The following is a 12,245-nucleotide window of genomic DNA, read 5'->3' as shown; positions in this document are numbered from 1 at the left end:
AAGATGATGTAACACAGTGGTAAACATGGCCCTGTCCCAAATTTTTTGGAACGTGTTGCAGGCCTCAAATTCAAAATGATTGAATATTTGTGAAAAAACAGTAAGGTTTCTGTTTGAACATTAAATATTTTGTTTTTGTAGTATATTCAGTTGATATAGGTTGAAAAGGATTTGCAAATCATCATATTCTGCTTTTATTTATGTTTTACACAACGTCCCAATTTTATTGGAATTGGGGTTGTAATACAAATCTACAAAATGGAGAGTTATATAGAATGCTATAAAAATAATAGGTCATATACTATTTCTGGTCTCACTACACATCAGTGTAATCAACAGGGTTACTGTACATAGCACCTTTTGACTGATTATATTGTCATTGAAATGGAAAATATATCTTAGTAGTTCAGTGCATTCTGTGAATAAATGGTCAAGTACAACTTTTTTAAAATTAATTTGGGATTGTACCTTGTTTATTTCAAACTACAGTTTAAATAATGGGATTGTATATTAATTTTAATTTAAACATATTTATTAGGGGGTTGGCAAAATGCTGCTTATTGTTATTGTGAAAATAAGCATTTATCATATGAAATGTATATTACTATATTTGTCAATATCAAATAATTAATATTTTATTAATTAAAATATTAATAAACACTTAAACTCCATTGCATTGAACATTACTAATGTGCTGCCATTTATTTTTAGGAGATGCAGAATGATCTGGATCGAGAGACATGCAGTCTACAGGAGCTGGAGGCTCAGAAGCAAGATGCTCAGGACCGGCTGGATGAGATGGACCAGCAAAAGGCCAAGTTAGAAGATATGCTCAATGAAGTGCGGCAGAAATGCCAGGAGGAATCCCAAATGGTGAGCTGAATCCCAGTGCCATCTTTTGTATCCGCTACACACAAAAACAAAGGACCCTGGCTCACAATAAAGTGGAAAGGTATTATAATTTCATACTTGAACTGCAAATCAGGTTTCTGAAATATTGAATGTTATTGTAAAATCTCAGGTTTGAAAACTCATTGAATTGCTGTCTTGCTCAAATAGGGTAGCTTAAATAATATTGTGACGATTTATGTCTCAGAAGAAGCCCGTTGTTGAACTTAAGACCTAACTAAATGGTTGAATTGTACTTTAATTACTTCTAATTTAATAACTGTAATTAATTCTCCCTGTTTTCGTTATGGATTTATTTTGTCAATGTCAGTTTAATGGGACTGCAGCATATTTTAAAAGTCAAAAAGAAACGTTCAGAAATGTTCTGAATTTTTTTTTCCTGTGTTCAGATCTCATCCCTGCAGACTCAGATTCATTCTCAGGAGTCTGACTTGTTGAACCAGGAGGAGGAACTGAGTCGAGCCAAAGCAGACCTGAGTCGACTGCAACAAGAAGAGAGCCAGTTGGAGCAGAGCCTACAGGCTGGAAAAATCCAACTGGAAACCATCATTAAGTCGCTTAAGGCGACACAGGATGAGATTAACCAGGTAACCCCTCACTAGAGGTTGAGCTGCTTAAGCTTATAACTACTATCTTGAATGTACGTTTGTTTTGATTTACTTCATTCATTATCAGTAGCCACTTATTCAGTTCAGGGTCGCAGTTGATTTACAATTTGTGATTGTTTAAACATTTTGCATAATTAAGTTGTTAAGATTAACAAAGAAATTTGGAGTGATTTGATATGAAATACACAGGTCTAGAGAAATGTTAACAGTGATTTTGATAGGAACCAGAAATATGGGGCTCTCGCATAGCACAGCAATCTAAATGTAGAAGTGTAGTCTCTATGATGCCTCAGGTATCCAAGTCCCGGAGCCAAAAAGAGTACACTTTGGGTCTCTCCCTGGATGAGTGGGATAGCCTGCCATCTTCCCTCTTTTTACTGTATGCACAGTGCTTGGGGTTTTGGACCTCCGTCAGCTAATGTAACAGTCAGTGTGCTCCTCGAGCTTGTTGGGTTGCCCAGAGATGTATTTGTGGCAGTTTGTGAAAAAAGCTCATGGTCTCAGATGAAGCTTGTGTTTGCCCTTGCTTTGTTTTGATGCTGAATCATCCCACAGTAGCTAGATGAGCAAGCAAGTTAAGTTTAAAGGAAACGTCTAGGATTGTGGGGGAACTGCAATTCTCTCTGGTTTGTTTACATTCAGAAGTTTTGCAGCTTTGTGGAAAGGTATGTTTGAGGAGAAAAAACAACTTTTGTTTGTACATTGCTGAAATTTAACTTCTCTGTAAGTTTTTATTCATTGCTTGAATTAGCAGGGAAACTCGTTTATGACTCGGGTTGTTTGGTTTTTAACACTTTTGCTCTGTTTACGTTCATGCATTTAGCAGTCTAAATTTATAGTGGGTTCCTACAAGAATAATCTAGAACAGCAAAGTAAGTCAGTAGTACTCACTTATGGAGCAGGAATACAGCAATATCTTCATCTCGTTTCATGATTTTTAACATTTGGAGTGTTCTTTGCCGTTTTTCTGCCTTGAGCCGAGAGAGAGAAACTCTAGCATATCTGACCAACCCCAATGTGCTTCATTAATTTTTTTACTGACACCCGCACTTTGTAAACACATTAATTAGACTGGTCTCCAGCCCACTGACTGACAGACCGGAGAGCAAGCAAATGGTGAGGAAACATTTTCTGAGTTTTATAAAAATAGATTTTTGATAAATTTTTGTGTGAATGTCACCTGTAATCCCTTCAAGGTCACTTGAGTGACAGGTGCAGTGAGGTAATTAGTCATCAAATGAACAATTTTTAAATGTCTGAATGACATTATTTACATCTTAATTATTTAATTATGCATGTATTGAAATTTTAATATTAAGCACATGCAGGGGACAAACAGTAAATAGTAAAAATGTCTGTTATTGCTTTCATTTTCTCCATCTGTAATTTAGAATATACATTTGTGTTGACAAAAGTAAATGTTTGCCTGCAGTAAAGCCAAAGTAAAAAAAAAAAAACATATATATATATAATTTTTTTTTTCCTTTTTTAATCAGTGAGAGCTATAAAAATGTGCTTGTCTGAACAATGAAGGACAGAAAAGTATCTAGCACTGCATGTTACCCTAGTGTCCACTAGAGTGTGGTAAATTCATATGATGCAGGTTTAGCCTCTGTAGACAACGTAGTTTCCAGAAAGTACAGCACAGACCCAGAGATATTTAAAGGCGGATATTTAGATTAAGATATTTAACACAGTCATAATGTGTTATCATAATAATTTGCTGTGGCTCACAATTATCCATATACACTGTTCTTCACTGAAAGTAATTTCGACAGTTTTCTGAAAGTAATTCTGACAGTTAATCATATAAAAGATAGACCAGATAACAGTGAAATAGTTCCGAAAAACTGAAAATTAACTAACAATGAATAGGTTTTTTAATAATTCAAAATTAAATTACTGGGAAGAGTTAATCTTGTTTTGGACAAAAATATTTTTATTGGTTTCATCAGATACTGTAAGAGAAACCAGTATATGACAATATATGCATTGTTGCCAAAAATATATTTCAGTCATTTATAGAGCAACTGTTAAAGGGGAATTTCAGCAGTTTCCCAAACTGTCATCATACAAAAGTGGTTTGCTGTGAAATGTTTCATTGTACGGAAATTTACCACATGGTGATATTTACTGTCTGATGCTAACACTAAATAATGTCTGTTGAGTTTTTTATACATGTTGGTCAGGTATGTGCCAGTGTATGTCATTATACATACGTGTACACCACATGTAACTCTCTGCCAAATGTAAAATGTACATAAATGTAAATAAAAACAATGCTATGATTTGCATAACAGATCCATATTTTCTTCACAGCAGAACATAGAACACACATCAGATGTTAAATGGACATTTGACCATTTCATGAAAAATATTATCTTATTTAGGACTTTATGGCTGCAACCCATCTAAAAAATTTGGGACAGGGACATGTCTACCATTGTGTAGCATCCTGCTCCTTTTAACAACAGTCTGGGAAGCGTGGAGACCATTTGCTGGAGTTTTGGGACCGAAATGTTTTCCCATTCATGTCTGATGTAGGATTTATTTGCTCAGATAACAGTCTTTGCCTGATATTTCACATTCTTCTGAAATTTTTCCACAATATTTAGATGCAGTTCTTCATAGATCATTAAACCTCTGCCCATCTTTGCTTCTGAGAATGTGCCTCTGTAAAATGCTCTTTTTATATCCACTCTTGTTACTTAACTGCACATTGCTTCTCTAGATGTTTATTAATACCACTTACTTTTCCAACATTTGTTGAACCTGCTCTAAACGTTTTTGAGGTGTGTTGCTGCAAGTTGTAAATTAGTTAATAATGTATAAAATTTTACAATGTCTGATTTTTAACATCTATGTTATATTGATAAAAATATGGGTCTATGAGATATGCAGATCATTGCATTCCTCATTTATTTACATTTACTAACATTTCACACTGCTTCCTAACTTTTTTGGGGTGTTGTATTAATTTCATGTAATACAAGTTTGTGAGATTTTAGAGCCTTTTTATTTATTTGCACTGTGGTTTAGATTCAGCTTTTGTGTTTATCCACTACTTATTTACAACTTAACCATTGAATCATGTATGAGGTTTGAGAAGTTACATCTTTAAGTCATAGAAACATTTAACATTCTTCACTACTTTTTTGTTGAAGGCACGCAGCAAGCTGTCTCAGATCCAGGACAATCAGCATGAAATGAGCAAAAGTATTGAGCAGTACAGCAGCGCTCTGAATGGCATGCATGGGGGCAGCATGACCAACCTCGCCGATATGAGTGAGGGCTTCCCTGAGAAAGAAAATGGAGGCTTTGGAGCCATGGTGAGTAGCGGGTTACATCTCATCTCACTCTCTCTCTTTCTTTCTCACACTCGCACAGACAGAGAATGAAACACATGTAAACCTGAATTCCGGACTGCAGCAGTCAGTTAAAATTAGACCAACAGTAGAATACATGTCAGCAGTAAAGTGAGGTTTATGTGTTATGATTGTTCATACCTGTGATGGTGTGAGGAATGTAACATGTCTGAATATAGGGGCTGAAGAGTTGATGGCTAGGATGAGGTGTCAGCAATGATTTTTACTGCATGCATTGTTCAGTCAAACAGGGAGAGTAGGTTAAGTCAATGAGGCCAATTTTTGTGGTGTCATCTGCAAACGTCAGGATTTTGACAAAGTGGGTAGCTGAGGTAATTTTTGTACAATGAGTGGGGTAATGGGGAGAGCATACATCCTTGGGGCAGAGGGGGCCAGTGATTGTTAGAGTTGCTGATGAGAATTTTCACTAGCTCAATAAAACTCACCAGCTTCTCTCAACCTGCAAAGAAGCTGTTGATTCACTGACAGGTGGAGACAGGCACAATATTGTGTAAGAAAGTATTGTGGTGTAAGAATGGCCTCACTATTTTTGTACCCCATATACCACACCATACCATCAAGATGTGCAGCACCTGAAACTACGGATACTGGAAGCCTGTGCTAGCATTTCTCCTGCTCTGTTGCTATCAGTGTGTGAAGAGTGGGAGAATTGCATTGCATTGACAATCCAACACAATGGGCAACACTTTGAACACATTTTATAAGTGGTCAGAAACTTGTAAATAACTCATGAAAGAATAAAGTTACAATTTCCAATAAGTTCAAATTCCCAATAAGTTTGATCTGTCACATGACCCTCTTTCCATTGGAAAAAAAAAAACAAAAGTTGGATCCAAAATGGCCAACTTCAAAATGGCCACCATGGTCACCACCCATCTTGAAAAGTCTCCCCCCTCCCATATACTAATGTGCCACAAACAGGAAGTTAATATCACCAACCATTCCCATTTTATTAAGGTGTATCTATTTAAATGTCCCACCCTGTAGATTTCTAGCATATGTGCTTGTTTTGTTGAGGTGATGACGTTAAGCTGAAGTAACGTGTTCACTGCATCATTCACAGAAAAGTTGGCTCAATATGCAAACTGCAGGGTCTCAAACAGGGGGTTTGTGATGTCATTCAGATTTGCCAATATCAGTTTCTGAAATTATTTCTTTACTACGGATGACAGTGAGTCTTTAGTGATTCACTCCATTGGTGGTCACTTTCTTGGGAACATGTATTATTGTGGAGCATTTAAACCAAAAAGGGACTTTGCACAACTTTATTGATTTGTTGAAAATCTTTATGAAAACAGATGAAAGTTAGTCAGCTCAAACCTACAGACAGGAATGTAAAAGAGAGATCGACAGGCAGAGATTTGTGAACACTCAGAGTATAGCTACAATGCAGAGAAATTTAGATGATGGGATGAGTGGGTGGATAGATGGAGAAATGACATATGGGATTTTACATACTGATTACAAATAAATTTGAGTTAAGAAGGTTTTAAACATTGAGTGGAAAAAACAAAACATGAAATGTGGCTGGAGAATGTTATATAGAATGCTCATGTTTTTGTTTTATTTTTTCAAGCATTTTACTACAAACACTGAGGAAATGTGCGATATATTAACAAATTCAATATAAATGATAGATAAAAAAACAATTCATGTTAATCAAGTTTATTTTAACTGTTGTATGCAATTATGCTCAGTGGTCAAGTATGTACCTAGTCTGGGACCATTATTAATGCAGAATCATTAATCAATGCTTAAGAAATTCATATACCTTTGCCTTTAGGAGGACCCCTTTAAAGTGAAAACCAGCATGTTTAACAGCAACGCTCAGGAGATGCACACTGACCCCTTCCAGTCTGAAGACCCCTTCAAATCTGATCCTTTCAAAGGTTCTGCTCACATTTTTCTTTCTTCCTTCATCCATCAATCTTATGCTCCCCCCTGCTTGTCTGTCTCTTTTCTTGTTTGATCATGTTAGCCCCCAGCAAACACTGACCCACAAGCTGTCCAAATGGAAGTAATTTTAGAGCTGAAGTGTTTGTGTTTCTTTACTTGTAGGATATTATTTGGCATAGCTTTGAGGTCTTATTTTCAATGGTTATTCAATTTTCTTTATCTTTGTTCACTTAGGTGATCCTTTCCAGAATGATCCTTTTGCCAAACAGCCTCCCACAGCTACAGGTATTGACTACATCTAAGTGTGTGATGAGGTCAATGCTGTTTAAATGTATTTGTGAATACAATTTCTTTAACTTTAGCCACTTTACCCATTTGTATAGAAATGTTCCTTCTTGATATTAAAGCTGGAACTACAAGGCTAATGTTGCTTAAAGTCATCCCTACTTTATTTACACAAAACAGTGTGACATGAATTTCTATACACACTGTTCTGAAGCATTACAATATGGCACGTGAATAGTAAAAGTATACTAAAAACAGTCACCAAAGGCTCAATTTTTGCAAGCATATATAAGTCAGTGTAATCACATTATAACAAAGTTCATGAAAGAATTGTCATAAAGTTCAAGCAGGACATTTTTCAATGTAAGGTTGCTAAGAATTTAGATATTGGATCATCTACCGTACTTAATATTGTGAAATGATTCAAAAATTCTGGAGAAAAACCAGTCCATGCAGAGTAAGACTGGACACCAGTCCTGAATGACTATGACTTTCAAGCTCTCAGATTGCTTTGCATAGGAAACTGTCATGATATGGTAATAAATATAGCTTAGTTGTTGTCACTAAACAAAGTCTGCAACTGCATTAAGGTATGCAACCCCAAACTATAAAACACAATGAGAAAAAGGATTTATTTTTGTTCATTCTGGCTTCGTACAAGACTTTAGCTGCTCACCAATCTGTGGCAGCTGTTATCTGATACTCCTCTTCACGATGCATCATGTGAGAGAGATCTGGACTGCAGACAGGTCATTCAGGCACACACAGTCTTTGTCTACGAAGACATGTTGTTGTACTGTGTACAGAATCAGGCCTGGCATTGTCTTGCTAAAATAATCATGGACTTCCCAGGAAAAGACATTTACTTTCAAATCAATGGAAACATGTCTCACATGCAGGTCATCCATGTCGTGGTCACTGATGCATCTTCCAAACCACGAGGGATGTTTGCTTTTGCACCAATTGCTGATAACACTCTGGATGGTCCCTTTATATCATTAACATGGAAAACTCACTGTTCATTTTTCATGAAAACAAGCTGAAACATGGGTACCTTTGACCACACCACACATTCTTCTGTCTTTTGTATCATCTTGAAGATGAGCTTGGGTCCAGATAACTCTTTAGCATTTCTACATATAACTGAGGTATATCTAGGCTTTTGAAGTGCTTCCAAGATATATTCACTGTCGCATGGAAATTTCTTTTGCAGTGCCATCCAAGGGCTCAAATGTCACACTCAATCAAATTTGGTGTCTGGCCTTACCTAGCATGGACTGGTATTTCTCCAGAAGGCCTTAATTATCTTATTATTCTTAGCATTGTTGCATTGAAATTTTTTTTCTTTTTGAACTATCTGACAGATCTCTTATGAAGAATGATTTATACTTTAGATTCTTCAAAGTAGCCACCTTTTGCTTTGATGACAGGTTTGCACACTCTTGCCATTCTCTCAATAAGCTTCATAAGCTTTTATTGATTTTTTTTTTTTAATTTCTTAGCAAAGTAAGCCTCTTAACCCCTTTGCGCTATACTCTTTTCATAACACAATAGTTCCATGCAAAGTTTGACCACTAAACATATCTTGGCAGGTCAGCATTATCTGGGTTAAATGGAAATAATATTTTTTTTCTGCTGAACAATTTCTTTCCAAAAAGGCGTAAGTGTTATGGCTAATGTTGGCATGGATTGCAACAACTTGTTCAGTTACATGGGTACACTTCTCTTTTTTATATGTAACTTTCAGTTCTTCAACTCTCATACTAAATTGGGGTCATGCTGAAAGTTTAGCCTCACACCAATGTTTGGTAATATATAGTTAGTGAAATGACAGTGTAGAGTACTTTGTGACAGTGTAGAGTGCAGAGAAAAAGCAGCAACATGGGTTACAATGATTAAGCTACTATCTTGTTAAATTGAACAAAAGTATTCATCAGTATTTATATAAAAATAACTATAGAAATGTATTATTATTTTAGGTTTTGATTAAATATTATGATATTAAATGTTATTTTAATGTGGCTTAAATTAAGCAGCTACAGACACTCTGTCTTGAACAGTATGTGTCATTTATTGGCCAAACGTTTTAGGCTTTTTTTTAAAAGGTAAATTCCCCCCCAAACAAACCCCACACACACACCTACCTAATTGCTTGTTGACAAAACAAAGTGTTAACACTTAAATATTTTTTGTATTTAAAAATGTGTAGACCATCATGACCAGATGTCTGACAAAGTTTAAAATTTGGTGAAAAAAGAAATGTACAAACACTGCTGCAGCAATTTTTATAAAGTATCAAAAGGCCCCACTACCAGTTACTAAATGTACAGAGATCGTCCTCGTAAGGTGACAGAACAGTTCATTCTAAAATCCTGCACTGAAATAAAGCAAGTGCTTCTACCTTAGTTCTGTACATCAGAAATAGCCTTCACATTGAATTCCTAGACAATGTAACCAAATATCAGCTTCTATATAGGGCACTCAAGAAGAAAACCATTACTAGTCAGGCCTGATGCTATTAGTACATTCTTTGTGTAGTGAATATTGAAACTGATGCTAACCATACACTACAAGTCTTTAAAACCTCTCTTACTTTGACATCCTCTCACATATAAAGGAAAGGAGTTTTTAGGTAGAGACTTATGTTGCAAAGACTGGTGCTGTGTTCAGAATAGTTCACTGGTTAAGTCATTTACTACTCACTATTTAGTACATCTTGAACTGACTAGGAAAGGAGCAAATTTATTTTTGGGCATTATGTTCAAGAACACTGCATCGTAAAAAGTGACAGAAAAGTGACAGATACATTCATATTCAGTCGCATAAACAAACCAAACCCTGCCATATGAAGTGTTGAACAGGTAGATTAGCCTGTTACTGATTTGGGAAAGTACATACTGTGATTAGGATGTTTACACACTGAGTTGAGGTAAAAAAAAAAAAAATAATGTAGATGTAACTGGCATCTTGGGCCATCTGTGTATTCCTGCTGCTTTGACAATCCAACACAATGGGCCGAACTTTGACACAACACAACATCTTTTTTCTTGTTAGTAAGGAACCACCACATCCCATTATGGTACACATAGTAAGTTCTAGTTCAAGAGAGTGATTATGAATACACCTTGGGATTTTGCAAGGTCACTAATTACAAAAGGCTAAAACACAGTTGATTTTATTAGAATAGCAGCACAAGAAAAAGTCTTACTTATGACAGCTCCCCTGACCAACTCCTACCCAACAACAACTCCTACCCAACTCTAGCAAACACTCATGACTTTGTTTAGACTTTGGGAGGTCTGAGACAATGAAGTTGCTATAATAGTCATACAGAGAAAACATTATATGATGAAGTGTTTAGCATGTTGTGGAGTTATATGAGGGGCTTGAATTTTACAGATATTAAACTGAATTGTGGTGAATTTTTTAATGATTTTTAAAAAAATCATACGTAAGTTTGCCTGTTGTCAGGGATGTACTCTTCTGATGTTGAGTTCAGGGCTTCACATGTAGTATGGTGTCAAAATAAAACTAAAATTAAGACTTACAATGAATATAATTGTGAAGGGGAAACTATCTGCTCTCAAAATTACCATGCTGTGCTCCTGCAGATCCGTTTGGCGGAGATCCTTTTAAAGAGACAGATCCGTTCAAGACCACTTCAGAAGACTTTTTTAAGCGGCCAGCTAAAACTGATCCCTTCACCAGCTCAGATCCTTTTAGCAAAAGTGCTACTCTCCCAACAAAGGTAAAGAAGCAACTAGAAGTATTTAAATGAAGAAGTTGTGTTGAATGATTTGGGGGGGACATATTAAACTGCAATTTTTCTAACCTGCATTACAGTGATTTCACTTATTTAAATTACATTCTACAACACTCAGGGCCTTTTGTAGATAAGAAGAATGGAAATGCCTTGTAACTCACTCACATTCACTCATGGTTAGGAATTATACCATTCACTATTTCAAAGTACTCTTCACTAAGTTTTTCTTTTTTTTTTACCAATGAAATGAATGTCCATGGTTATGCCTTAGCTGTCAGAGGCCAGGAGTCTTAAGAGAGAAAGTTGGCCTTGCTCCCTCTGGCTGCGTGCTTGGGCTTTACCCATTTTTTCAGTGATTGGGTTCAGTGCTGTTCAATAAGAGTGGCTCAGGTAATGTGACAAACATAGACATTCAGTGCACTTTTCCAATACACTCTCTGATTCTTGTGTGATAGAGGGAATTCATCTTAGTCAGCATACAGGTTGGAATTGGCAACAACTAAAGATTGGTTGAAAAGTCTGCAAAAACCACTAATGCCTTTTCATTATTATTTATTGGGTTTTAAGCTTGAATGCCAAGTTTAGTTTTTAGTCTTGTTATTTTTGTGATATGTTGGTGTTGGTCATTTTTTCTTATTTTTCTATATATGAGAACATTACAAGCTCAGCTGTGTTATTGGTTAAAGAAAATCCAGCTTAATGGGGACATATTCTACCCCTTTTCCACAACTTAGCATAGGTCATTGTGGTCTTAATTAAACACGTGACATGATTTGATCAAAATACCACAAGTGACAATCTACACAACATTAGGACATTAATTTTGTTGATCTGAAGCTACTAACACACAAAGTGTATTTTGTTTTTGTTTTTTCTTTTGAATCAGTAAACATGACATAATATGTTTCCATAGCATGGTATCTACACAATTGACTCAATTATACTCAGTTTCTTGGTCCCTGGTACTTGGTTATTTTTCCACTACCGCAGCTCCCCTAAAATGTAGCTAGTGACATTGCAAAACACAGTAACAGGAACAGCAGGCATTGGAAAGCACAGCAATGGTGGAGGTAAGGTCAAGTAATGTTGTTGTTGATTTTGGGTACTTAACACAGCTTTGCCATGCATTTTACAAAAAGTTATGCTGGTTAATTATGGCAAAAATAAGAACAGAGAGGAAAGAAAATAAAGTCAAATGACTAAAAGAATATTTTTTGGATAATCACTTCTCACTCCTGGACTCTCACGAACTGAGCTGTGACTCTTTATATTTTAAAGAAACATGTTGATATGAAAACTGGGAGAGAATGGTGCTTTGTTGTTTAATCTTTGTGGTATGTTGACCAAAGCATGTCAGTTTATTAAGACACCAGGGAACCATATTAACTTGTGGAAAAC

The 12,245-nt window shown here is 35.9% G+C and overlaps 1 protein-coding gene across 2 annotated transcripts in view; it reads left to right on the top strand.

The window, feature by feature from the left end:
* eps15l1a (epidermal growth factor receptor pathway substrate 15-like 1a) overlaps positions 1-12,245 on the top strand; it is a 55,242-nt gene that overhangs the window by 18,796 nt on the left and 24,201 nt on the right. For both annotated transcript variants that reach the window (XM_066647139.1, XM_066647140.1), the window contains exons 15-20: positions 712-873; positions 1,299-1,496; positions 4,682-4,846; positions 6,687-6,792; positions 7,034-7,084; positions 10,696-10,832. In XM_066647139.1, the coding sequence (XP_066503236.1) occupies positions 712-873; positions 1,299-1,496; positions 4,682-4,846; positions 6,687-6,792; positions 7,034-7,084; positions 10,696-10,832 (819 nt within the window). The remainder of the gene's footprint in view (positions 1-711; positions 874-1,298; positions 1,497-4,681; positions 4,847-6,686; positions 6,793-7,033; positions 7,085-10,695; positions 10,833-12,245) is intronic.

The sequence above is a fragment of the Hoplias malabaricus genome, chromosome 16 (assembly GCF_029633855.1).
Source record: "Hoplias malabaricus isolate fHopMal1 chromosome 16, fHopMal1.hap1, whole genome shotgun sequence".
Lineage (NCBI taxonomy): Eukaryota > Metazoa > Chordata > Actinopteri > Characiformes > Erythrinidae > Hoplias > Hoplias malabaricus.
The sequence above is the reverse complement of the archived record's forward strand: the minus strand, read 5'-3'. Positions and strand labels throughout refer to the sequence as shown.